The sequence below is a fragment of the Lonchura striata genome, chromosome Z, assembly GCF_050655825.1.
Source record: "Lonchura striata isolate lonStrDom1 chromosome Z, ASM5065582v1, whole genome shotgun sequence".
Lineage (NCBI taxonomy): Eukaryota > Metazoa > Chordata > Aves > Passeriformes > Estrildidae > Lonchura > Lonchura striata.
In genome coordinates, this window is record NC_140740.1 from 25,637,386 (window position 1) to 25,665,000 (window position 27,615).

Below are 27,615 nucleotides of genomic sequence, written 5' to 3' on the forward strand. Positions count from 1 at the left end.
AAAATATTTTCTTCCCCTCCATTAATTCCCCTCCATTAATTAGTTCAAATTACATTTCCACTGGTTAGCTATCAACTACTTGAATGGACAGAGGCTTTATGGAAGGGTCATGCATGCCACTCTTTCAAAATATCAGACAATTCAACTTCCTCGTGAGGGACAAGAGGACAAAGGTCTGACAAAGGACTATAGCAATAGCCCTTTACATCGCTTTAAGAATCCCTGCTCTAAGAATTTCCAAAATATCTTTCCTCCATCTGCAACCTTGCATCTGTCCAACATCCCGTGAGTATCTGCATGTCTCATCATCTTGCAAAGATGTTTTTTACGTGATGTTGTCAAGTTAAAAAGTCTAACATAAGTTTTGGTTTTCTTTCCTTGGCCTTTTACAGTTCATTCTGCTGTGTGCAATTCTGTAGTTCATGTAATTAACAATAAATAAATCCTTTAAATGCCCCTTTATTATCATTAGCAAAGAGGATAACTGAAGGAGTTATCATCTTTGAGTTTTGATCAATTTATATCTTCTTGAGAGCTTGTTTTTGGTTTTTGACATTAAATTGTGTCACAAATTTTCACAAAGGTTAAAGTTGTGTTTTTTATGGTAATGTACATGACAACAAATCCATCATTGACATTATTATTTAATATAGATAAGGTATTTAATAATTCTAACACTTTTTGAAGAACAGTTTCTACAGAATTCAGGTCTCTTATGTGAAGGGCAAGTTGTGAGTAAGTAAAAAGTATTTAGTGTATTCTTTAAGACTGAAACAATCTTTTTATGTCTAGAATATTATCAGTAGTGTATGGAATTGCAGCCAAACATAAGTTTTACAGGGTTCTCTTGTTTGGCAGCTACGCAGGGAGGAAAAAAGGAAACTATGGAATTTTGCCACAGTAAGAAAGTAAATTTTAAGACACTTTGAAAACAGCTTTTTGAGTAAAATGAAAATCTTTCAAAATTGGAAATATGTGACGTGCATTTGCACAAATTGCAAGATGAAATGTATTCCTTAAGGTTTTAGGAGGTTTTTATGCAATCTGAATTTTACTGACAAAGAAACTAGGTTGGATGAAAAACAATAGTGTCTAAAATATTTTTGTAGCACAATGTAATACTAAAATGTAAGTGCAAGTGTTTGAGTTGATGGAGATAAATTTAAACAACAAAAACTAGTTTAGAAGACAAAATTGAGATCTTGATATTATTATAGATCACTGTGCTCTTCTACAAGTTAAGGGGAGTTTGGTTTTGGTTTGTTTGTTTGCTATTTTCAATTAGGTCTTCTGTTACTGTCGATGATTTGAAGAACCTTTTTACAAGTAAAGGATCTACTGTGAAAGGCTTCAAATTTTTACAGTAAGTTCTTTTGTAAAATTGCTAAGCAAGCTTTCATCCTAGAAAGTAGCTAATTGCTTTTTTATGACTTTCTATGTGTATACAACTACAGGCAAAATTCCATGTATATATAGTATATACGTGTACTTTTATGATGCCTTGCCTTAAAATTTTAAATGGAATACTGAGTTAGCATAACTAAATTGAAAATACACGATGTTTTGACAAATTCCATGTGTATTCGAAATAAAACAAGTTTAAGGAAAGTAAATGCTTATTTCTTGCAAAAATACAAGCTTTGTGAATGTAAAATGCCATATAGAAAATGACAGTGATTACAATGTATCTACATCAATTAAGGGTAGTCGGCAGTATTATTTTAGTACAATCATACCTGCTACAATAATCTCATCTATATGGACAATGCAGGTATTTCTTAGAGGTCTTCAAGCCTTATTTTGACCTAGCTTTTTGAAGTCCAGTGTAATGAAATAATGACATGACTTTAAGGCATAGATTCACAAAATTTATGTAGTTTTTTTGTCTTTGCATTTTGGCACATGCATAAGTAGCTCTGATTCTTTTGCTGTACAAGTGAGTGATATAGCTGAGAAAAAATAAACCACTTATGCCACTTTTCTGTGTTGGCTAGTGAAAATTTGGCTAGGATTAATAAGTGCTTTTATTGTTCTTCAGGAAAGATTGCAAAATGGCTCTTATCCAGCTGGGCTCAGTGGAAGAAGCAGTTCACGCTCTCATTGAGCTTCACAATCATGACTTTGGAGAAAACCAACATCTCAGAGTTTCCTTCTCAAAATCTTCAATCTGAATTTTCCCTTTAAGGCTGCATAATGGTTTTAGTAAAACCTTCAAATAGAGACTGAGAGAACTCTGACCAACTCTGTCTCTTAAAAGAAAAACCTCATTCATACACAAAAAATTAAGTGATGATTTTTTCTGATTCCAGCTGCAATTATGTAATCCATAGAAAGATTCTTCTGTGAAATCATTCTAGCAACAATATTTTTCATCACATTTCCTACTTAAATTTATATTTTGAGACCATCCTTTCAGCTTTTGTTTGAAATCAGCCTTACAAAACAATTTAGAGTGCTTTTACAATGTACCAAACCAGTATGTTTAATTAAAAGGTAAATCTATTCTGTGCAGATTAAACACTAATTTGAATGTGAAATAGTGCTTGGGTTTCTTGAAGAAAAGCAAACAGTAACTGTGAGTATCCTCTAAATAGTATTTATGTTACCAGGGTGTATTCATACTTTGGTGAATCTTTACAAATAACTTGTTTATAAAAATAGAAAGATTAAATTATTAGAGAAAAGGCAGTGCCTTCTCTCTGTGGAATGAAAGTATTTGACAAATTTCTTTAAGGTGTGGTATTGGAGAATTAGTTTGGCTTGACTGTGGGTTGGAAGTTTGATGTCCTATTTCTACTATGAAGGGATGTGTAACAGTACCTTAGAGAAAATAAAACAAGGAAATGGCCCTGATTTAAAATAATTTATGTTTTTCTAAATAATTAAATGTTTGCAATCTTGTGGAAAATATTCAGGTCTGTGATGGTTTCTCAAGGTTTTAAGAAGTTATTTTTGCTAAGGTCATCTTTCAGGGCAGAAAAACTAAGCCTTGAGGTATTTTACCACTCTGCAGTCTAATACTTAAATTACTGTGCATTTACCTAATTTCTTATTTTGTGCCTTACTATATGTGTATGAATAGAGTGTTACCTGAAGTATCTTGCAAAAATATTGTGGGCCTTGTGAAAATTCTCCTTTTGGTCTTTTTGTAAATGTTTTCCATGATAATTCAAGAAATATATTTTTTCATTAATTAATATTTTGAATTCTAGTTTCTTATGCTTTCTTATGGAGATTGGATGTAGATGGGAGTGAGGTTTCATTTGTTGTGAAATCACATAGAGATTCTTTAAATTTACCTAGTTGCACTTCTCTGATGGTAGTTGTTCACTGATAAAAAATTCACACCCAGAAAAAATATACAAAAAAACCAAACAAACCTATATAGGAGGGCCAAACAGCAAATCCAGTTAATTTTCTGGACTTCATCTGACTTTTTCAGAGACACTGGCTGTATCAGAATGTTCTTTTGGGTTTCTGCATTTCTTTATTTTTAATACTTTACAGTATTAAATTCATAGAATGCTATAATTCTTTCCTTTGTAAGTATGAAAAAATGTTTGATACTGAATCTTGATTCCTCTTTGGGGGATGAGCTGAGATGCAGTTAGGTTTTGCCATAAGTATACTGATGAATACTAATCTGTATTTTAAAAAGCTAAATTTCTTTTTAAGAGCTTTTTCCCCCTGGTGTTTATGCTTTCACATAAACTAATTTAAAATTAATTTAATTTTACCTACCACATTTTAAAGACCTATTTCTTCCAAACACGGCATTTGTCTACTTCTAACTATTGCAGAATTTACTTCTGCTCTAATGTTTTGCCACTCATAATTGTTTTTGTTAATCTGAATTGTATGACTTTATCTTTCTAGAAGAAACAGTATGTTTCTACCATGATCTGAGTATCCTGTAGTGAGCTTTCTCAAATTTTCTCTCTGAATTATTTTTGCATAATCAGCCTATGTAGTAGCTTGCCAGATACTACCTTGATCTATGTAAATTGGTTACAGGTGTAGTATTAAGGAAACTTCTCTGCCTGGCCATCCAGGAGCCACTCTGGCACTCTTGCACCACCTGATCTGGAACCAAGGCCCCTTCCCAGCTATGTCTCCTCGCTCACACCGTCACACCAGGGTTCCATCCCCAGGTTTTCCATAGCAATCTCAGGCATCCCACCATTAAAACAATTTCATCACAGTGCAATAACAAACTAACAGCTCTGGCTGGTGTCTCTGAGGAGGGACCCTGAACAAAGGATCCCTTGGGCTTTTATCCTCTCACCAGTCTAAGCGTGGGAAGGTCTGGGATCGTCGGTTCTTGCCATGTCTCAGTGTCTGGTCCCCTGGCTGGGCACAGGTCCCCAGGCCCTTGTTGTGCCCAGGGTTGGCTCTTCATGGCCTCTTTGCCTGGGCTCCCCCAGCCTGAGCTCATCCTGCAGCTCCACTGCAGCTGCACTCCGAGCTACCTCAGTGAATGTGTTCCTCAACAATAGCAGCCCATCTGACTGCACAGATGTAGCTATAATAAGTGCTGTACAACACATCTATATAAATATGCAGAATGTATTATGTACTAGAAAGTTCAACTGGTTTAGGAATAATATTCCCCTAAGGCATGTTATTTTTTGGATTTTACAGAATCACAGAATGGTGTGGGTTGATCTTCATGAGTTTCTTACAGACTCAGACTGCTCAGTCTGTCCAGATCCTTCTGGATAGTATCCTTTCTTTCCAGGTGTGCTGACTGCACCACAGAGCTTGATGTAGTCAGCAATCTTGTAGAGGGTGCAGTTGATTCCACTGTCCATGTCACCAACAAGGCTGTTTAACAGCTCTGGTACCAATCAATGATTATCCTTACAGAACACTGCTCATTATTGGTCTCCACTTGGACATCAAGCTGTTGACCACAACTCTTTGAATGTGGCCATTTAGCCAATTCCTTTTCCCACTAGAGTTCCACTCATCAAATCCGTGTCTCCAGATTAGGGACAAGGAAGTTTTGTGAGACAGTGTCATACTTTGCACAAGTCCTGGTAGATGACATCAGTTGCTCTTTTCTTATTCACCATTGCAGTTACTGTTGTGGAAGGCCATTAAATCTCTCAGGCATGATTTGGCTTTAGTGGAGCCATCTACTTAATAATCTTTCTGAGAACCAAGGTGGGACTTCCAGACTTGTAGTTCCCTGGGTCTTTCTCATTTTCCCTTTTACAAATGAAGGCTATATTTTCCCTTTCCAAGAAAAGCTTTAGCTTTCACAATTTCATAGACTTGGGCTGCTCAGAAAACTCTTTTCCTCCCAGGCTACGTGTTATTACTATTAGTGTTTGAATTCATCCTTTTAGGGTTCCTTGTTCATCTAACACCATCCTGACATTTTTGCCTGACTTCCTTTGTTGGGATAATCACTCCTGAGCTTGGAGAAGGTGATCCTTGAATACCAACCAGCTTTCCTTGGTCCCTCTTCCCTCCAGGGCCTTATCCCATGGTACTCTATGAGGCAGATCCCTGAGGATGCCAAAGTCTGCTCTCCTGAAGTCCAGGGTAGTGAGCTTTCTGTGCACTTTCCTTGCTGCCCTAAGGATCTCAAACTCCATTTCATGGTCCTCGCAGTCAAGGCTGCCCCTGAACTTCACACTGGTGGGAACCAGTTCCTCCTTGTTGGGGAAAAAAAGGTCCAACATAGCGCCTCCTCTCCTTGGCTCGTCCATCAGTTGAAGAAGGAAGTTATCATCAGTGCATTCCAGGCAGCTTCTGGATTGGTTATGTGCTGCTGTGTTGATAGATATTAGAGTGGTTAAAGTTCCCCATGAGGAAGGTTTGTGTATGTGAGGCTGTTCTTCTCTGTAAGGGGCCTCATCTTCTCTGTCTTCCTGGTCAGACAATCTGTAGCAGACCCCCACTATAAAGCCACCTTCCCTTGTGTGCCTTTAATCCTGACCCATTAACTCTCAGTCAGCTCCTCATCCATCCCCAAGTAAGGCTCCATGATCTCTGGCTGATCATTGACATAGAGGGCAGCACCACCTCCTTGTCTACCCTTCCAGTCTTTTCTGAAGAGCTGATATCCATATCCTTCCATTCCAACACTCTACTCTTTGGAACCATCCCACTGTGTGTCCATGACATACCAGTGAGGTCAAAGGCGTGCCTACATGTCTAACTCTGCTTGTTTATTTCCTTTCATATGTACTCTTGCATAGGTGCTTTGGATTTGAAACTCTAATGAAGCTGACTTACTGGCTGAAGTAGCTACAATTCCCTTGTGTTTTTCTTCTGCTGGCACTGGCATCAAATTGATAGGAGTGGGATGGACTGAGGTTCATTTGCCCTGGCATCTTTAGATTAAAGCCCTTCTCACCACCTTGACAAGCCTGTGGCAGAAGATGCTTTTCCCCTGTTCTGACCAATGGACCCTGTCAACCCTCAGTAGAGCAATTTCTGAAAGCAAGTCCCATGGTCAAAGCAGCAAAACTCCTGCATGGGGTACAGCCCCAGAAGCATTTGCTGATTCACCAGATTTGACTGGCTCTTTCAAACACCTTCCCTTTGACTGTGAGCTTCGATGAAAAGACTGCCTGTGGAATCTTAAAAAATTTTAACTTAGGAAAAATCTGAATGTCAGTATTTATTATGTTTGCTCTTTGGATTTGTGATACAAGTATTGTGTATCTTTTTTTATTCACCTTTATTGTTCTTTATTTTTTTATTCACCTTTATTGCAACCAAATTATTCTCGCCAACATACTTTTAGATTTGTGTATATCTGAAAGATGCTGCCTCTTAGTGAGATCTGCTTTCACAAGACATACAGATAAGCTTTGAAACTTGACAGTACATCTTAACATTTGCTTGGTAATGTGAAGGCACTAGTTAAGGTTACTTCTTCCTTTTTAGTGTTCCACCTTGAATAATTGAAAGCATAAACGTAGCACCTTAATTATTACAATGCATTGTTGTGAAGATTCATGGCAGGAGGAATACTTTTTATACTTTGTGCTTGACTCATTAGTGCCTGGTGCAAAAGCACAGTTGCATCTCAGTTCTTGATTCTCTAAAGCTCTGGATATCTGTGAAAAGAGCAGGATTTGGGAAAGAATCATATTCTACAGAGTCTTGTGGTGATGTAGATGGAATAGGACCTCCAAAGGCCTTAGTCCTACATTTCAGTCAGGTTATAGACAACTTTAAGCCATTACTCAAAGAATTGTCCATGTAAATGAAAAAAAAAATCAAATGGAACAAATTCTCAGTTCTTTCCTGTTCCACAGTTCTTTTCTGTTTGGTGGTCCTCATTGTGAATTTGCTTCCTTAATTAGTAACTAGGCTTTAAATATACTACATTCTATGTCTTTTGCCTTTTCCCCTCTTACCTGTGTAACTCTGAAGAGGATTCTGTGTTCATCTTCTTTATACTGTGGCCTTAAGCTGTTAAATTTCTTTAATATATGTTTAATATATGTTATTAATTTCCGTTTGTCAAGTATCTGGTAACATGTACAGTTTGAGTTGGAATTTGGGTACATGGTGGGATTCTTTGGGGCTGTCTTGTGCAGGGCCAGGAGTTGGACTTGATCCTTGTGGGTCCCTTCCACTTCTGCATATTCTATGATTCTGTGACCGTATGGTTATGCCTCTGTATATGTCATGTCCTTGAATCAACTCTGAGTTACCTCCTAGTCCATTTTTTTGGATAGATGCACGCTTGCTTCAAAGTGTAATAAGGCCTTTTTAACAACCCAGGAGCAGCTAAGTGCCTTTTCAAATGATTCTTGATTTGTTATATAATGGTAAAACCTCTGCTTCTTTTAATTTCTGCAGAACTCTTAAAGCATCAGAACCAATTTCTGAAATTTTGACTCATAATTTGATTCGGTTGCCTTGTCTGCTGGTCCTGTAAGTTGCACTGGATTTGTGTACTAATAAATTGAGGTCCTTATATTCAGAAGATATTCTGCATACCTGTGGAAACTTGCCTATTTGTGACATTTTTCTGATTACAGGCAGCAAACCTGTGTTTGTGTGCCAAGAACACTATTTGTCTTTGTGGATGGTAGTGCCAGTGAGGTCTGTCTGATCAATTATCTTGCCCTCCTCTGATTCATGTCAGTAGGCAAGTGTTAAGTTGGGGTTTTTTATAAGAGATGTAAACCTAGTAGTTGCCATTTTATGCTGTTAGCTTATACTTCTGTTTTTCAAATGAGAGGTTAGCTGCCTACAAAAAGTATTGTTTTGCCTTAACCTTTGGCCCTGATACATCGTTAGTTGGAGCCCAACTACCAGACTTAGTCTTGTTACTGTTGTGTGGAAACTATACTAGTCAGATTGCACAGAATTTTTTCTTTAAATTAACTTTATCTTCTGTCTTCTGAAGTTTAGTTTGCTATATACAAGATTGTTTGCCTGCTCTTTTCAAAGCAAATCCTAACAATTTGAATATAAAATTTCTGAAGCATTTAACTTCAGGTTTTATTGATGGGGATGTTATGTAGGAACAAAATTGGACCAAAGTTTTTGTGCCTTCAGTAGTTTTATATATAGGGTTTTTCATACCTTTAGGTGTCTTAATTATAATAAATACATTTTTCCCCTCTGGAAAATGTATATTTATATTGTGAAAAATTACTATTGTCTACTGACTATACAAGAAGTGAACTACAGCTGTTTCAATACAGATTTAATTATTCTACTGTCTTTCCCATAACAGTTTTACTTTTCTACTGCAATGTGTAGGAATCCAAGCATAACTCACGTTATTTCCAACTTCAGATAATAATGACATGTGCTTGGAGCAGTCCCAAATAAATTCAATGCTTACATAATTGAAGGTCCTTGATAATGAAGAAAGCTTTTACTTCAGCAGATTAATGTCATCACTGTAAGCAATTTTTCAGTTCTTGGAAACTGTGCTTTATTTATGAGTGGGAAGCTACCACACATAAACTTGATTTGAAGCCCTTTCCAATTATTTTTTAATATGTTACCCACTTTCTGCAGAAGGTCACCATAGAACTGCAGCCGAACAAGATGAAAGTTGCTAACAAAGCAGATTCTTGCATCAGAATGTCACTTCATTCTCTGACCAAAGAATGTTCTGGTTTTACTGAGATGTATGGAAACCTGTTATCTCTGACACTCCCTTCTGATGGGAAGACCCAAAGTGGCCTCTATTTGAGATTGTTACTGATGGTAGAAACAGTGGAAAATGGAGATAGTAATGTGAAACAAGTGGTGTGAGAGAAGGCAAAATGTTAATATGTTGCTTTTAGTACTGTATTCAAGACACAGGAAACATCTCTAAGAATTGCTGTTGATCCATTCATAAAAGTTCCCTATCAGTTTATAAAAATGTTCATCTAACACAGGAAAATACTGTAAATATTTGTAATATCCTGTTTTGTTGTTTTTTGCTTTTTTTTTTTTAATATGGCATAAGAGTGTTTGGGGAAACAAATTGAAATGTAAAATGTTTTTATATGAAAAGATTGTCTGTATATTTTAATAAGCAAAAACTTTCATTTGTAAAGCATCTTGTGGCATTGCATGAAAAATATTTTATATCTGTGGAGATGATTTAAAACTGAAAAGATATAAGATGAATTAAAGAAACCTATTTTGTGACTGTGTAGTGCATGGTGAATTTGATTTTGCTTATGCTGTAATATAGTCTGGTTTTTTAGGTACGTGTTTTTTCTAGTTACACGATATCTATACCTACCTAATTTCCTAACTCTAGATGCTGTAGCATGTCTTTTAATAAATGTAATTATGTCTGTACTCTCTTAAATTTTCCTGTGTTCTTATCTATTACTTTGGGGTTTTTTGGTCTTACAGTTGTACAGCTAATAACATCTATTTTTTTTTCCTTCAGCATCCATGGGCATCTAAAAAAAAAAAGCTTTTCATATCAAAAGTATTTTAAGAGGATTAACGCACATCTTTAGCAAGAAGTGAAGGTTAGCAGCACCTAAACTTTTTCCTGAGCAGTGCAGAAATTTTTATTTTCTTATTTTCAGTAGGATGGAAAATTATTCTACAACTCTAAACCAATACAGTAGTTGATGAGTATTTTGTTATTTGAGACAGGGATGAGAGGCTTCAGTGATTAGAGACTTGTCCCTTATCGTTGAGAATTCCTTTATCTTTTAGCATGCTGTACTCTTTTCTAGTTCTAGGATTGAAGTTCATATCCTTTGCACAAAGATTTAAAAGAATGTAAGCAGCAGCTTAAAAAGATGATCTGCTTTCAGCTTCCTATTTTGATGATTGCTGTTCTTTCATATTCCTTTGGTTTTCATGCTCCTTTCTCTGTGTTGCACAATACTAATTTAGACCCTCTTATTCTTGCATCCAAAATTCAGGATTGATGGTAAACAGATAGGAGTCTAAGGCCATAGATACAAATACAAGGAGAATGCAACACCTTTTTCTGAACTAAAATTTTCAGCCAGTCTGGCAAGGATTTAATTGTCTCCCACCCACTAAATTATGCAATTGCCAGTCTCTTGAGTGTAGATGCTTTTGTGGGGAGAAAAATCTGACTCAGTTTAGACTGAATTGAAAGTTTCAGCAAATTATTCTTTAAAAGACAGATACTAAGTCTCCATGTGTAACTCTTGATTTTTGTCCTTGATGCTTAAATATTTGAAAAGCATTCTGGGGAAGATGCTAGCTTTTGGTGGCCATAATCTGGCCTTTTATTTTTTGACCAAGTCTGCCCGAGAATGTGTGAGAAAGTGAAATTCCTGACTGTTGTCATCTTCCATTGCTCCTTAACCAAAAAGTATATCCCATCTTGAATTCTTGTCTTCTGTTGTTAATCCCGCAATACAATCCCAGTAATCCTTTTCCTTAAGCAGTTTATATAAGTGTCCATCTTGGAAAATGAAAAATTAAATACAACTTTTAAATAGCGCAGATATAGAACTTTTGATACCAGAATTTGTTCTGTTACATGCAGGCTGAAAGAGAAAGGGCAGTAACTGATGAATTTGCCATCATCTGATCTCTCATATGGTCTGGATCAATCCAGAAGATTTCTTTATAGCCCTAGGGTTCACCCATTTACAGAGGTGGAAAGAAGATTTATTGTATGCTTTGAAAATACAATAAAAATTCCCACTTGCATTTTCTTAACTGCGCTGAGATATTTGTACTTGAGTTCTTTGGCATATAGCAGGTGAGTACAAGAATTTCTAAACAAAATATAATGACAGCAGAAGTTGTGGTAGAATATGTAGGTGAGAGAAGGTGTAGGGGGTAGAGGCTGAGGGAAGAAGAGACCTGAGGAAAGTGAGTCATCCCAGAGACCATTTCCAGACCAATGCCTTTGCTGTTGAACATTAACTTGTCTCAAATGCTGCAAAAAAACAGAGAGAAACAGTCTAGTGACAACAAGAACAAATGTCTTTAAGGTAGTGCTAAGGTAGCAGAATGAGTTGTCTGGCTCCAAAAAAGCTCTTATAATGAGACTAATACTTTAGTCTCAAGTTAGTGATCATTCTTATTCCATATTATTTGCTGCTTTTTCTTAAGACAGTTCATCAGGATAACACTTTCAGGTCCTGTGGTTTATTTCCAATCTGCTTCAAACAGCCACTCTCTCCTTTTGTGAGAATCAGAGCTTTTAATGGAAGCAAAATACACCTTCTGTAACTCCTACATTAAATCTACTATGTAAAGTGTTTTTTCTGGCTGTGTAGCTTAGGGGAATTACGAGAAGGCTAGAGAGGGATTTTTCACAAGAGCAGTAAGACAAGAGAAAATGGCCTCAAGATAAATGAGAGTAAGTTTGTATTAGATACTAGGAAGAATTCCTTTACTGTAGGGGAGGTGAGAACAACCTGGAACAACCTGGCTAGAGAAGTCATGGACTTCCCATCCTTGGAAATATTCAAGGCCAGGTCGGATGGGGCTTGGAGCAACCTGGTCTGGTGGAAGGTGTCATATTCATGGCAGGCGGATCAGACTATATCTTTAAGGTCTCTTCCAAGCGAGCCTATATGATTGTATATAAACTGTTTCTCCTGTGTGTGCATATTGTTTGTACAATGCAGGGTCTGTAAGGATTTTTATTAAAGGTTTTCTGTGTTTCTTTTTTCCCTCCAGAGCCCATCTTAGTTGGCAAAGCCACATTGCTCAATGCTTGGAAACTTTTTTTAAAGGAGGATGGGCTGAAGGATATTGCATAATGCTGCAAGCTTGCAGCTCTGTGGTTGGATACAGGTTCCATTTCTGGTCTGCTGTGGTGCTGCCTAACACATACCTAGAGAATATATTCAGTAAGTATCACTGCCTGTAGAAATAAAATGGAAACTTCTTTTAAAACAAATATGATCTCAACACAAAAAAAAAATTACAAAGGCTAAAGAAATTAAGATAACTTTGCTATTCACTATAAATTCTGTTGATCTATGAAGAACTGTCTGTAGCTTCATGGTCTGTTTTAGTGCAATGTGGGTGGGCCTTGGAGAGGAGGGCTGTGGGTTCTTTTCTAATTAAAAACTTCTGACAAAAACCTGAAGTTTTCAGGTTTAGTTCCTACCAAAAAACATGGCACTGTTACTGGCTGACTTTTCAGCATTACTGACCTTCTCCCTTTCTTTCCTTTTCTTCCCTCTTCCAATTCTCTCCTATGGCCAAATTGTCCAAAAGCAGTGTGAGATTTAATACAGCAATACTGTACCTTCAGCAAAATGTCATTTCTGTATATGCAGAATTTGAATCATCTGGTCATCAGATTTGAAGTATTTTGTGAATTGTGTGACTAAGGTTCCCCATTGTGAAAAGCTCTGAAAGTAGTTTTTCTATTTAAGGTCACAATAAATTTCTAAGAACAGTTTGCTACCCAGGTAATCTCTTCTGTCGTATCTATTAACTGAAAGTGGTTTCTATACCTTCCTTCATGTAATGTTTGGTTGGGTGACATGCTCTTTTCCATTTGTATATATGTTCTCATTGTGACTGAAAAGCTTAAAACTCTGTCTTGCTGAGGCTTTAATTATACAGGGTTTATACTGTTGCTCTTTGTGTTTCAACAAGTTTATCCTCTTTCCCAGAGCCTTCATTGGTCTATCAGATACTAAACTGGTTGAAGATTTTTAATAGCAGACCTCTCCCAGTCAACTCCATTATTGTTGAGTGTGTTTGTTTCAACAATAAACAACTGTGCATTATGCTCTTTGAGCATTAGATCTTTCAATGTTAATTCAACCACAGAGACACAAAGGTTGATAAACAACACCACACTTCTTGATGCTGAGACTTGTTATGATATAAATGGTTTTTTCTCTTTTTCTACTCTGGTTTGGCACTGCTGGTTACAGCCTGCCTGACACAAGATGGCCTGAGTTAATTTCTCCTTCAAGGTATGCTATATGTCATTGTAAGATTTCCAAAGAACTTATTTGAACATTTTATGGAGCTCTTTTTTCATCAGTCAGTGCAGAACTATGCTACTTGTATGAACAGCTTTTCTTTGAGGAAGTTGTTCAGTCACTGTGTATGTCTAGCATTTACACAAACTGCTTATTCTGCAGGGCTTAGATTCTGCCAATTTTATGTTAGAGGGAGATTACATTTTTCATTTAGGTGTTTGGTTTTTTTTTAATGCATGTGATTTTAATCAAGGCCCTTCAGAAATATTTTAAGGTCATTGTTGCCACTCATCAACAGGAAAATAGATAAGGAAGAGGTTACTTTTGAAGGGCCTGACCATAAGATGTTAGCAGCAGCATCCTGTCTTGCCTGGGATATCTTGCTCACTTACTGTCTCATGAAATCTAACAGGAAAATTGCTGATAACTTTGCAGATCAATTGCCTAGAAACATTGGGCTTGATTAAGAAGCTGAATGTAACTTTGGGAATCCTGCTGACTAATCTTGATTCTGGCCCTTTCAAAGACTGGGATCCAGTCTAAACAACCACACTCTAAACTGACATACACATAACTTCTTACTCTCCAAATGATGGAGCGGTACCTTGAGCGAAAATTTAAAACACCCTTTGGTGTACATCTGGTTCTGTATCAAATAGATAAGAAATTTAAAAATCTGTAATTGTAATTAGACAGTGGATTCATGTAGCACATAGCAAGAAAAAAATTCTCAGCCTTGTTTAGGCCTAAATGGCCATTCATTATTTAGCTCTCACAGGCTTACATTATTTAAATGTCAAGTTTTTCTGCTGTATGGGAAGTTCATAAGCCAGTGGTACCCTTGTGGCCAAGCAGGTCCATGGTATCCTGGGTTACATGGGAAGGAGCATTGCCAGCAGGTCCAGAGAGGTGATCCCACCTCTCTGTTCAGCCCTGGCAAGGCCTCATCTGGAATGCTGTGTCCAGTTCTGGACTCCTCAGTACAAGAGAGACATGGAGCTCTTGGAGTGGGTCCAGTGCAGGGCAACAAAGATGATTAAAGGACTGGAGCATCTCTCTTACAAGGAAGGGCTTAGAGACTTGAGCATTTTCAGCCTTGAGAAGAGAAAACTGAGAGGGGACCCCATCACTGTCTGTAAGTATGTGAAGGGAGGGTGTTGAGGGGATGGAGCAAGGCTCTGCTTAGTGATGCCAAGCAATAGAACATGAGGCAGAAACTGATGTACAGAAGTTCCACCTGAACATAAGGAAAAATTTCTTTACAGTATGAGTGATAGTGCACGGGAACAGATTGCCCAGAGAGAGTTCATGCAGTTTCCCTCAATTGAGATATTCAAGAACCATCTGGATGAAATCCTGTGCCATGTGCAGATAACTCTGCATGAGCAGGGAGTTTGGTCCAGGGTTCTCCAGTGCTCCCTTCTAATCTTTCTCATTCCATGGTTCTGTGATTGTAAGACAAACTTGATTTCTTGCAGATATTATTTGAAGATAAATAGGGCTTTCAGCTTTGCAATTTGACTAAAAAAGGAAATAAAAAGACCAGGTGGCCACAGAAATCCCAATCTTAAGTTATTACAATTTATAACAATGCAGAAAGGCCATCACCCAGGGTGTATTTCACCTCTGATTGCCAGAAAATAACAGAATTACAGCTAATTTAATATTGCAAGATCAAAGAGCAGAGCTTGTGCTGGTTTAGTAACAGAGCAAAAGCACTCTCTTTTTTAATGCCAATGAGTGCATAATTTTATGAATCTAAAATCCAACTCATTTTGCTAGCTTTGTATTCCCAAGGTCTAAATATACAGTAATTTAAGGTACTTTCTAGTTGAGATAAAAATAGCTACTTTAAACTTGATGAACAGCATGTAAAAGTTTAATTGCTTACACAACAACTCAGAGTAAGGTTGAAGTATTTACTATGAAATGTTTGGTTACTAGATTCCCTTTTCTTTCCCACTGCAGTGTTGATGCAAATCTGAGATTGCCTGGTGACAAAATACAGTTGGTCCATGGAGAAAGAAGCCATGGCAAAAGAATCCCCAACTACCTGAGCAGCTTCAGAATAGTTTGGTTTACTTTTTCTGGTCACGGAACCACAGAATGGTTGGGGTTGGAGGGCCTCTGGAGATCATCTGGTTCAACTTCCCTGCTAAAGCAGGTTCACAGGAACATGTTCAGGCAGGATGGCCAGGAATTCGCATGACACAAATATAGAATTTATCTTCATAGATAATATAATTTGACAAGTTGCCGTATTTCCCATCTAATGTTTCTAGACTCATTTTAAGACTCATCTAACCCATAAATACAGGAAAGCTGATGGTGAGAGAAGGATAATGCAAAGATAATTATGTCATCAGTGGGATTTAGGTTTTTTTCCTATACCCATCAAAGATATTCTCATTAATTTTTTGCTTTTTTGACAAGCTGTTATTAAGTTCTATGCAGCTTCAATAGAAAGGCTAAATACCCCTGTGGGTGAGTTTGGAGAGTCTGGTAGAGAAGAAAGCATGAATCTTGTTGCCAAGTTCTTTCTCTTTTTATCTTAGCAGATATTTTAGGATCTGAATGGAAAAGATGTATGTTTTTCTACTTGGAGCTGAAAAAATCACAACATCACTTTTTATTTACTTAGTTATTCTTTTTAAAATGCATGAAGGAAGCACTGTTACTGCTCCTTTCTGAACTTTTCCTTTGTGCCTCTCTGCCTCTTTCCTCCTAACTATGGTCTTCAGTCAGCACAACCCTCAAAATAATGACACAGCATGAAACAATCATAAACAATGGGTATCAGCAGTATACTTGGATGGCACTCCAAGATCGGACAACACTAGGATACTCCTTCATAAACCAATATACATTAAGTCCTTGTGGTTTAAAAACTTCTAAAAACTGGGCCAGGGTGTTGTGGCATGAAAGCTTCTACCAGAGGTTATGTTGCACCATACACACTTATGTAGGAATACTATCCCTGGTACACATCTAAGTGGGAGGGAGAAGTGCAGAAAGGCAGAGAAGGGTTATCTTATCAAACCTCCCAGTGGGTTTGTGGCAAAGCCTAATTTGGTCTCCCATGCTAAAACCCACAGATAGCAGCCCTTTTGCTCTGGAGAACTGCTTTTCTGATTAGCAGTAACTGTCAGCAGGCTTTATCACCTACTGTGCCCTTGTTATGAGATGTAAAGGGCATGCTATGATATATGTCACATCCAAGGCCTATCCTCTAGTCAAATTGTATAGAAACAATATTTAAAGTTCAAATTCAGGTATCCAAAGCTTTTGCAGAAATCTCATTTACACTTTCATCTTGACTACATTTGCTAGGAGTTGAGACAGTGACATAGGTAACCTGAGAGTACAGACAGAAATACAAACAACTTGAGTGATAGTATGTCCTTTAAAAAAAATCAAACAAGATACTACTTTATTTCTGCACAGTATTTACTGAAGCATTTTCAATAGAAACTGAAGAGGGTCAGCCAATCTTTTCAGTTATTTTTGAATATTTTGAATTATTTTCAGCAGTTGGTGTGTCTTATTCTGGGAGCAAAGTGGGTAACCAGAAACCAGTTATTAGTTTGATTAATTTTAAATAGGCAAGAGAGATAGAATTCAGGTAGAAGGAATCTTCCATCTAGCTGTAGTTAGTCTTTTCATTGCCATTTGGAAAGAAGCACTTGATAGAAAGTTGTTCAAGAATGCAACTGCACAATGAATAGCTGAGTGATCTGTTACAAGAATGATACATATTTATTCACTCTGGCTGAAGATGTTTGCTGTATTTTTGAAAATGTGTTTGCTGAAAGAGCTATTAGTATAAAATATTTTGCCTTCATGTGTCAAGATAGTGTAGTCTATGCCAAAAATGCTTAGAAAAAAAATTAAAGAGATTTAGATGACATTGTGATATACATTGTCTGCAAAGGAGACAACAAATACAGATGGCCGAGTAGATGTTTAATCCAGCTTGCCTTTCTCATTTTCAATTATCTTCATTTAGACACTTGAAAGCTAAAAATGCACAGGAAACTTCCAAGCATCACTGGATGAATTGTATTACTTTGACCATCACAACCTTTTTCACAAAGAAGAACAATTGAAACAAATACTGATACATACACCTTCTGGTTAATTTAATATTAGGGATGAAGGAAACGCTGTAATTACAAAATAGGCTTCCTTTAGGTTTGACCATGAAAAGATTAAAATTTTTATCCTATCCAGAACAGAAAATATAGGTAGATATTAGTGTGTGTTTTCATTAGAGAAATTTTTTACGTGAAACAAGCAAGATTTGCCAAAGATTTTAAGGATGATCATCTTGGGACACTAGTCTGTATTACTCTCCTAAATCTTTAATTACCTTTCTGTACCAGTTAGCTAGGGTTTGGGCAGGTGACCTCAGGGCAGAAGTGATCTGTGATGACTCTACCTGAAGTAGTGGAAGAGATTGTTTGGGAATGCTGTGAATTCTACATCACTGTCAGCATGAAGAGCAAGTTAGACAAGTATGTCATGAATCATAGAATTGACCTTATTCTAGAGTGAAAAACAGAACAAATGCCCTCTCAACATCTTTTAATACTTATTACTATGCATTGAATTTAAAGTAGCCTTTGTATGTAGTTTAATTATTTGGTTCTGAAGTATGTCTTAAACAGCAATTAATTGTGTGTTTGAGACATGATAGACAGGAATATAACTAGGAGGTCAGTTCTAGTCTAGGTCCTGTACTTTTTTCAGCTGATACACATTCTTTAAATTACTTTCTTTAAAGAATATTTATATTGTAATTTTTATTTTGTTCTTTTTATAAAGATGATGTGTTTCTTCAGGTTTTGTGCCAAAAATATTTTTCTGTTTGCTGCATGAGGTGTTTATAATTATAAAAAGTTGCTTCCACTACTTTTTGTGAAAAGAATAGTAGAAATTGCAGTGATTAGTAGGTCTGCTACACAGTGGACAGCCAAGGAAGTGAAAAATTGTAATTTCCAAACTACTTTAATATATTGTGCTGAATTAGCATTCCAAAGTCATTAATGAACAGCCATAGCACATGAGCAAAACTTCTTCAGGAATCTCATTAGAGTTATCAAATGCGACAAATTCTACTTTTGTGTTCAGCTTCCCCAGTTCCTAGCCTTGGCACTCCTCTCTTGTGGTAACTGGGCAACTGCATTTGTAGATGAAGTTCTTGCCACTTTCTAAAATGCAGGCTCAGGGACATGAATGACGACTCTGAGCACTAGGGCTATTACTACTCTTCTACAGCAGAAAACTCTTCAGGCAGCACTATCGGTCCTGCCTAAACCCGAGGTTCCGGGACTAATCTGAGCGGAGTCTAAGGCCTGCAGTGCGAAAGCTTTACTTTATTTCAAGCAGTAAGGGCTGGCCGTGTACGGCTGCATCAGCTTAGTGCATCGTCGGACTGATGCGCCAGCTTGGTGCCGGGGCGGGCGGCTCCGTGCGGGGAGGCAGCTGCGACGCCCTCCCCTCGGGGACACAGCGATTGCTCGGCCCGGGCCCGAGGTGCTGCTCGGTCCCGTTTGCCGGCAGCTGGAGGGAGGCGGCACAGCTGCCTCGTACAAACAGGTGTGTCCATCCAGCCGCCCTTCCCGGGAATTATAAACAATCCTACCGTCTGTTTCTCCCTCTGCCCCCGGGCTGTGGACAGCAGCAGCCCTTATCAGCCTTGCCGAGGCGGTGTCCCGGGGAAGGAAAGGGGTTGTGCCAGGGAAGAGAGGAAAAAGAAAAAAAAAAAAAAAAAAAGGGGAAAAAAAAAAAAAGAGAGAGAAGAAAAGAGAAGAAAAGAGAGGGTTTTGCGGACAGTGGGGCGGGGGAGGAAAGGGGCCTCGCTGAGGGTGAAAGTCCCGCGGGGACCGAGGGTGGCGATAAGGGCGTCCCGCCCGCCGGGAGGCAGCGCCAGCCGCGGTCTGCCCGGCCCTCGGGCTCTGCCCTGCCCTCGGCTCCCCTCCCGCCCTCCGCCCTCAGGACGATGCAGAGGCACCGGCGCCGTCCAGCACCGAGGGGCGCGGCGGGGACATGAGCTCGGGGGGCGGCCAGGCCCCGGGGCCGCTCCTGCTGCTGCTGCTGCTGCTGGCGCTGCCGCGGTGCGCGGCGCGGGGTGAGTGCGGCCGGGCGCGGGACTGAGCTGGAGCGGGGCACGGCGCTGCCGCGGCGCCAGGTGCGCGGCTCGGCGGTGCCCTTCCTTGGCCGTGCTGCCGGAGCGTTCCTTGGTGGTGGTGTTGTGGACAGCCCGTGCTGTTCATGTCCAGGAATCCCATGGTGATGGAGGCGGAGCAGCACGTGGTGAGAGTGCTGGAGGCAGCTCACGGTGGTGGCGGAGCATCCCGTAGTGGTGGTGATGGTACCCGTGGCATTGGTGGCAGAGGTGGCCGTGGTGGCTGCTGTCCTGTGTGCTGGCTGGGGTGTCACCTGCTGACGGCTGAGGTGGCAGCGACCTCGTGTCCTGCCGGGTGAGGGAGCTTTGCCTCGGCGGGAGCCGCGCCTGAGGGAGCACATGAGCAGGACCAAAACAGTGAGGGGACTGTAGTGGTGGCATGATAAACTGTGTGTTGTGAAGGACAAATAAGTAATAAAATTTCAGCTGCAGTAGTAAGGGGAGGCAGGGGGTGGAGACACGTTTTTATATCTCCTGAAGCAGCAATCTGAGGAGGATACTCCCGTGTCTTATCGCAAGATTGAGGTATCATGAAAAAGTTCATTCTGTGGCTGTTTGTAAATTTAATTTTCTGTTCTATGTTGGCTGCCATTGCGTGCTGACAGTTTTTGTTTTCTGCTCTTATCAGAAACACACACACACACTCACGTATATAAAAGCATGGATAATTAGGAGTAGGAATCTAGGATGCTTCTCACAGCCTTAGGGCACTCCTAAAAACCCTAAAAAAACTGAAAACCTGTGCATGTGGAAAGGCAGTTTTATCACAGTGATCATTTTTTTGCATAAAGAATTACTAGAGTGTTCTGCCTTTTTCCAGTTCTGGTTATATATTTAGACATTGTAGAGTCGTCATAATTTTGTCAGAGATGCTAAATATAAAGTCATGTAAGTATTCTTATCAATTTCAGCTATCTTAGAAAAGTAAAAATTCCTATACTTCTGTGTCAAGCACCATCAGACATCAGCTTATGCTGTATTAGTTCTTTATTTTAAAATGTAAAAAGACATCAGCATACACATGCTTTGTCTAGATTAAATCCATCCTTTCTGATATTTGAAAAGTGAGGGTATGTGTGATAACAAAAAGAGCTTATAAAAAAATGAAAGAAAATGAACATAATGCCCTGAAAGTATGAATGCAAAGAAAAAAAATTATTTTATTCTCATTTCATATATTTACTGCCCTTTCAAATTATAGCACATTAGGTTATGTGCTTCTCAATCACTTTTAATATAAATTTATTTCTAAAATTACTTTACTGTAGGTAATTTTACTCCAGGCAACATTAGCAACATTTTTATGAATAACATTTTTACCATATTGACACATGATACAAACAGATTGCTAACTATCCCATATGTCTATGTGTAAATAATATAAAAAAGCACAATAAAACAGAGGAAACAGAAATAAAGACAAAAGAGAAACAAATACATATGGAGAAAAATTAATAATATTGGATAGAGCTACTTACTATATACCTTCTAAACCTTTCTGAAACCTTAAAAACTATTTTTTTTTTTTTTGTCAGAGAAGAGAAGGATGGACAAAAATGCTCAGTCAAGTTATTAGTTAATATTTTCTGTTTATTTTTAACCTTTAGTCTTTTAATACAATAGCTGTGGTTTTCCTACAAATTTCAAAATGAGGTGGGAGGAGGTAGTAGTCTATTCTATGTGTTTTAATCTGGATTTTATCTCTACTTTCAATTCTGTGCTTGTTATCCTACCATGCCACTTGCAAAGTATTTTTAAAAAGGTAATTGTGTTTTTTTGTCCTTAAAGTAATTGTGAACAGATCCATTCCAGATGTCTGTGCAACTTGCCACATTCATGCAACATGCCAGCAAAGTGGAGGAAAAAGTGTGTGTATCTGCAATTATGGATTTGTAGGCAATGGAAGAACCCATTGTCAAGGTAAGCTGCCTGCTTATAAAATGGAAAGAAACTCTGTAAATTCCTAAAATCTCCTTCTCAAGTAATTTTAATGAATTCTTTGAAGTGTGCTAAAAGCTTTATCATTTCCTGGAAGAATCTCCCATAGAATATATTTGGATTTTTTCCTCACCAAAAGACTTGTACATATTCAAAAGTGCTGTTTGATGTTTTGTTACTGTGGCTGATAATGTCCTTCTAAGACTATCTCAAATCAAAATGTGAATCAAAGGACAATGTCAAATGCTCTGTCTCAGTGTCTGTAATAGCTTACCATTGCTTAAAGGGGGTGGTCCTTCACCAATGATCTCTTCCTCCCTGTCTGTTACCCTTCTTTAACAAAGCACTGGCAGCTGCTGGATCCTGCAGAGTCCAGGTATCTTGTTGTAGAAAATCATAGAACTATAGGATGTTTCAAGTTAGAAGGGATCTTAAAAAATGTACAGTTCCAGCCCCTTTGCTGTGACCAGGGACAGCTTCTGCAAGACCAAGTTGCTCAGAGCTCCATCCAAGCTGGCCTTGAACGCTTTCAGTGATGGGGCACTGGGGCATCCACAACTTCTCTGGGCAACCTGTTCCAGTGCCTCACTACCCTTACAATGATGAGTTTCTTCATAGTGCCAAACCTAAATCCATCCTCTTTCAGTTTAAAGCAATTCCTTCTTGTCCTAGAAGTACAGGGTGTTGTCCAAAGTGCCTCTCCAGGTTTCTTGAAAGTACTCTTTAAGTACTGGAAGGCCATAAGAGCTCCTTGACCCTCGACTGAGCAACCCCCAACCCCTTCAGCCTTTTCTTGTGGGAGAGGTGCTCCAGCCCACAATTATCTTCATGGCCTCCATTGGACTTGCCCCACTTGGTCAATAGCCTTCTTATGTTGGGCGCCTCAGAGCTGGATGCAGGGTTCCAGCTGAGCTCTCACCAGAGAAGAGCAGAGGGGCAGAATCCCCTCCCTCCCCTGCTGCCCACACTGCTTTGGATGCAGCCCAGCACATGTTTGGCTTTCTGGTCTGGGAGTGATAATGGCTGGGTCATGTCCAGCCTCCCATCCACCAAGACCCCCAAATCCTCCTCAGCAGGGCTGCTCTTGGTCCATTTTCTACCCAGACTGTAGCTGGGCTTGGGATTGCCCCCACACAGGTGTTCCATGAGGTGCTATAATGAGTGTATGCCATAAAGAAGAGTGGAAGGAGAGAGCAGGGCCTCTTGTTTCAGCAGCTATTAGAATTTTAGATAACTTAAACTGTGTCACAAAACTCTATTCACATTTTCATCCAGGGACAAAAATTTCTGGTTTTCTCCAGCTTATCAGCAGTGTTTATAAAGGAAATCAGTAAGGAGAAGTCTGGTTATTTGACCATGAGTGAGAAGGGGAGGACGCCCCACTTTTCTTAATCTCTCTCTGATGTTTTTTAAATGTACTGACAGATAAAGATGAATGTCAAATTGGAGCCAGCAAGATCTGTGGAAATCATACACTGTGTCATAATACACATGGAAGTTTTTACTGCGTTTGCCTTGATGGATACCGAGCCTCCAATAACAACAAGACATTTATTCCCAATGATGGCACAAACTGTACAGGTAGACATCACAAAGAATTCTAAGCGTGACAAATACAGAACTGCACATTTTTTTCCCCCCATCACTGTGGAACTGATTTTCTGACACTATATCAGAGAATTTCTGTTGTTGATGTGCTTGTTTGACATCCAGTTTCCTAACAGCTATGAATTAGTTCCATTTTTAACTCTGCTCTGTTATAAATCATTGCTTCACAATCTCATTCAAACAAGGATCTTTTCAGAAGAAGCAGCAGCAGGGAGATTAACAAAATAGGATGAAACTTAAAATTTCCAAGATGGTAATTGTGTTTAGTGTAGAATATTAGCCAGTTTCTTGTTAGTGATGAACTGTTGTAACCATTTAAGAGATATCCAGATACAGGATTTTTCTGGAATTATTTGAATAGCATGTAACATTGAAAACTATTTGTCAGGTAAACCAGCAGTAATTTAAAGATACCTAGTGGCAAAATTGCAACAGCCATTGTTCCAGATGCTTGAAGATTGGACAATCATAAGCTCCTTTATTTTCCTAGAAGAGCTGTGAGAAGATATGTAGAACTCTTCAAAGAAGAGTTAAGCTTGGGCCATTTATTAATTTATTAAAACAAAAACGCCTATTGTGAAGGGCATCTATTTTTCTCTGAATTTTTAGATATTGATGAATGTGAGGAGTCTGGGTTGTGTGGTCACAATGCAAGATGTGTGAATACTGAAGGAAGCTACATGTGTTACTGCAATGATGGTTATAAATTAGAAACTGGAGAACGTTCTTTTCGTCAAGATGGAAACATAGTTTCATGCAAAGGTGAGAGTCTTTGGATGCTGTTTTTGCTAGCAGATAAAATTGCATATTGCACCATAGTGTAGCGCTTGTTCTGGCCTGTGCTTCTCCAGGGCAGAAACCCTTTCTCTGGATTTTGCTTGCTGTATGGGTTGGGTTTTTTTTTTTTTGTTTGTTTGGTTTTTTTTGTTGTTGTTGTTGTTGTTTTGTTTTTTTTTTCTTTTTTTTTTCTCTTTTTGTATTCAGTTTGTGATGTCAGGATCCCAGAGTCAACACCAGATATTCCTACAGGTTCTCAGCAGTGCTTCAGATGTGGAGGGTCAGAGAAGCTTGATAATATTATGAAAGTAATGTAGTTAGTTTCTGAGTAGAAAGGAAGTGTGTTGAAATCCAGTTGTTTATATAATCACACCACATAAAGGGGAAGAGAAGAGAGGCTAAATAGCTGATAAAAGAGGTTAGATTAATGAAAAAAGCCTACAGGACAGGAATAATAAAATAACAATTTAGCTATTTATTACATACTTTGCCTCCTGCATAAATAAACAGTTTAGTTTATATTGCCATAAAAGAAAAAAAAAAAAAAAACAAGTTTCCAATTTGAAAATCTATGTTTAGTGTCAGTTTTCACAGGAGCAAACTGCTAGCAGTGTAAGCTGTGGATATCAGAGTATATAATGAACACAGGCATCCCAGGTGGAAGGAGCTGCCTAGATTATATTCAGCTTTTATTTCTGAATTACTGCCAGAACCATTAGTACAGCTCACAGCCTGTAATTGTTCAGTTTGTCTGACTGGAGTGATCCGCTTTGTTTGCCAGAATTGCTGATAACCCTGCTTCTTATCTCACTGACTCTCCTCTCCATATTCTGTGGTGAAGTAGAGTGTCTGTACTGATTGTGTTTCTTGCAGAGTTGCACAAAGGAGCCCTGTCCAAGCAGATGTGCTGGAGGAATGGAGCTTTTGTATGCAGGCTATTTCAATGAGATTAAGGCTTTGAGGGGCAGAACATTTCATTCCAATTTATCTGTTGCAAAGTGCTTCATTTTCCCATGCATAGGGAAATAAAGCTGTGCGTTGGGGCCTGAAATTTTCCTGTGATGTTGAAGTATCATTCAGCCATTGCTGTAATGAGACTGGCCCATGCAAAGCACCATCACATTGCAGTGTCTCATCTTTGGTGTTGTGAATGGCTCCAGCTGGATGTTAGTAAAGGTGTAGCTCAGTAACTTCTTCCCTGTGTTCCTCCAGCTGTGGCCCAGACAATTCTTCAAATCTATTATTCTACCTCTTTGATAAGCCCTTGGATTCATTAAGTCACGTGTATTTTGTGGTGTGACCATCCAATTCAGCTGATTTTAAAGCAATCAAATTTTGTGATTTATGTACTGTGAGATCTTTCAACCCAGTCTCTTTGCAGAAATCAGATGTGGTTCCCCTCCTGAAATGAAGCATGGCTACATTGTGGGGAACTCCAGCTTGCTACCAGGAAGTGCAGTTCATTATGAGTGTCAAGAAGGGTTTTACAGCAATGAAGGAAAGTTCTCATACTGCACTTCAAATGAAACTTGGGAACCTGCCACTTTAAGCTGTAAAGGTGAAAAGAGTCTTACATCTTTCTTAAATTCTTCATTAAGGGCGTTAATGCAAGGGAATTGTGAAAGATAGAAGACTTTCCACAACCTGGAAGTGTTTTTTCAAGATCTGATTATTTGCAGGAAAAGAAGAAAATTAAAGGACATATTATTGTTTACCTTTTTCTTCAGTATAGTGACATTTTTTATCCTGCTCCCTGCATTTTTACAGACACTGAAGTGTGTCCTTCTGCCTGTGACTTAGAAAACATGATTTCTTTAGCATTTTACAGGAAAGGCTACTGAGTTAGAATCACTGACCTCTCATGAAAACATTAATTTTCCTGACACCTTGTGAAGTTTTGTGTGAAGGTTTGCAGGCATCATAGTACTCCTCATCTCTGGGTAGTCTTCATTATTTTAAGAACATTTGTGCATGAATGTCCTGGTTTGGGGCAAATTTGGGAGAGAACCCCCAAAGGTGTTCCTCTAGAAAGCAGATTCAATCGGCCCTTCCCCCAGCCAGTTTGGGAAAAATACCTCCTTGGAGAAAAGTGGACAAAACTGTTTATTAAACAAGAAAACCTAAACAATATTAAACAATAAAACCACTTGCCGCTCCAAAAGAGAGACAACCTCAGAAAGTCCCCTCTGTGGGCTGTAGCTCAGCTCGCTCAGTCTTTTCTCAGTCCCTCTGGCACTGGAAAATGCCACGGCCCAGGCACGGCCCGATGGGCCTCAGGTGCCAGCTGCCGGTGCTCCTCTGGGTTCAGTTCAGACAGGTTTAAACAGGTCTAAAGAAAAGGAAAAATACACAGTCCAAAAACTTCTTTGCCTCAGCTAGCTAAAACTAACTAAAAGGAAAGGAGATCTCTGTCCTGCTGTCTGTCCATCTGGAGACAACACAGTCCAGGAGCAGGAATGTGGAGGAGTGAGTGCCGCTTCTGAAAACAAACTGTGCTTCTCTCCCTCCTTTGCTCTTGGAACAAGTCTTAAAGGTGCAAAACTTATTATTCAGCATAAACAGAACAGGCAGCTGGGGATACAAGCATCATATAGGACAATGAACAAACACTTCCACATCTCTGAAGAGTTAAGTTTCCTATGACTTTCTTTAAAAGATGTACTTGCTTTGGTGTTCTAATCATCCATTCTCTGGCAATATTACTGCTTATGAGTGCAGAACTCTTTTTGTATTCCTGTGAGTAGTCAGAAAGCCTTTGTACTAGTTACATGATACTTGCAGTGCTAGCTAACAGAAGATACACTGTGTATAGCAATTCTGTAGAGGAGAATTGTCATCCTGGAAATTAGTGAGGAGACTTCATTCTTTCTCTGAAACAGTTGTCTTTTTTTTCCCAAATCTTTCCCTTTCTCTCTCTTTTTCTTTTCTTCGAGAATGGATAGAAATGTAACATTTGTGGGAAGTGAATAAATTAAAATAAGAGTGCTAAAATAATGTGGCTGGGAAAAGCAAAATATTAACTATCACTAGAAATACATAAGAAAGAAAAGAGAAAACAATTTTAAAACAATACAAGTAACACTTTCCCCCACCCAAAAAATAAATATAGGACAATGAATTTGAAAACAAAAAGGGAGTGCCCACAGTCTCAAGTGGTCCCTAGAGAAAGATTGTGGAATGCAACTCTTGCAAGTTGTTAATATATTTTTTGGTGTATTTATTTGTTGATATATTTTTGATATATTTAATGTTTTTCAGAAGTTGCTTTTTCATGCGATTTTTTAAATTTTTACAATCAAACAGTAGGTCAGGTCAGACTTTCTCAGCATATCTCCTATGGTTAATTGAAATAAAATACATAATTCACCAAGAAACAGCCAAAAGTCTGAAACGTCAAACTTATTTCCTCCTTGTATTGCAAGCCCTTTTCCTGTTTTCAGTTAGGACTTCTCTTTCTAAAACCAGCAAGTCTATTCTTTTTTTAATACTAGTGAATGTACCTTTAATAAATATGTGTATGTGTACTACTTGACTTCTTTGTTTGAGCATTATGTAGACTCTTGCCTTAACAGGAAACTTTAATATTGTATGTTGTAACCTTTTCTATGGTTTTGCATTTTTACACTTATTGTACACTTTTTAAAGTTTTGCTTTCTAAAGGCAGTTTTGCTCATTGGCCTTCCTTTGAGTGTTGCTCATTGTGAATGGTATAGAACCACCTTA

The 27,615-nt window shown here is 38.6% G+C and overlaps 2 protein-coding genes across 22 annotated transcripts in view; both read left to right on the forward strand.

The window, feature by feature from the left end:
• Positions 1 to 9,783, forward strand: part of PTBP3 (polypyrimidine tract binding protein 3) — a 51,102-nt gene extending 41,319 nt beyond the window's left edge. For all 7 annotated transcript variants that reach the window (XM_021525027.4, XM_077790082.2, XM_085567149.1 and 4 more), the window contains 3 exons: positions 69 to 285; positions 1,286 to 1,363; positions 2,039 to 9,783. In XM_021525027.4, the coding sequence (XP_021380702.1) occupies positions 69 to 285; positions 1,286 to 1,363; positions 2,039 to 2,171 (428 nt within the window). In that variant the 3' untranslated portion in view covers positions 2,172 to 9,783. The remainder of the gene's footprint in view (positions 1 to 68; positions 286 to 1,285; positions 1,364 to 2,038) is intronic.
• The window catches only part of SUSD1 (sushi domain containing 1), a 75,759-nt gene continuing 55,935 nt past the window's right edge, over positions 7,792 to 27,615 (forward strand). For 9 of the 15 annotated variants that reach the window (XR_014951424.1, XR_014951423.1, XM_085567139.1 and 6 more), the window contains exons 1-7: positions 7,792 to 7,902; positions 9,878 to 11,185; positions 12,115 to 12,287; positions 21,358 to 21,489; positions 22,933 to 23,088; positions 23,725 to 23,877; positions 25,274 to 25,450. Coding sequence is in view for 13 of the 15 variants with exons in the window: in XM_085567139.1 (XP_085423265.1) it covers positions 10,992 to 11,185; positions 12,115 to 12,287; positions 21,358 to 21,489; positions 22,933 to 23,088; positions 23,725 to 23,877; positions 25,274 to 25,450 (985 nt within the window). In the remaining 2 variants the exon portion in view is untranslated. Of the gene's footprint in view, positions 7,903 to 9,877; positions 12,288 to 19,294; positions 19,513 to 21,357; positions 21,490 to 22,932; positions 23,089 to 23,724; positions 23,878 to 25,273; positions 25,451 to 27,615 lie in introns of those variants that run through there. The other 6 variants (XM_085567135.1, XM_085567144.1, XM_085567140.1 and 3 more) reach the window with 6 other exon arrangements.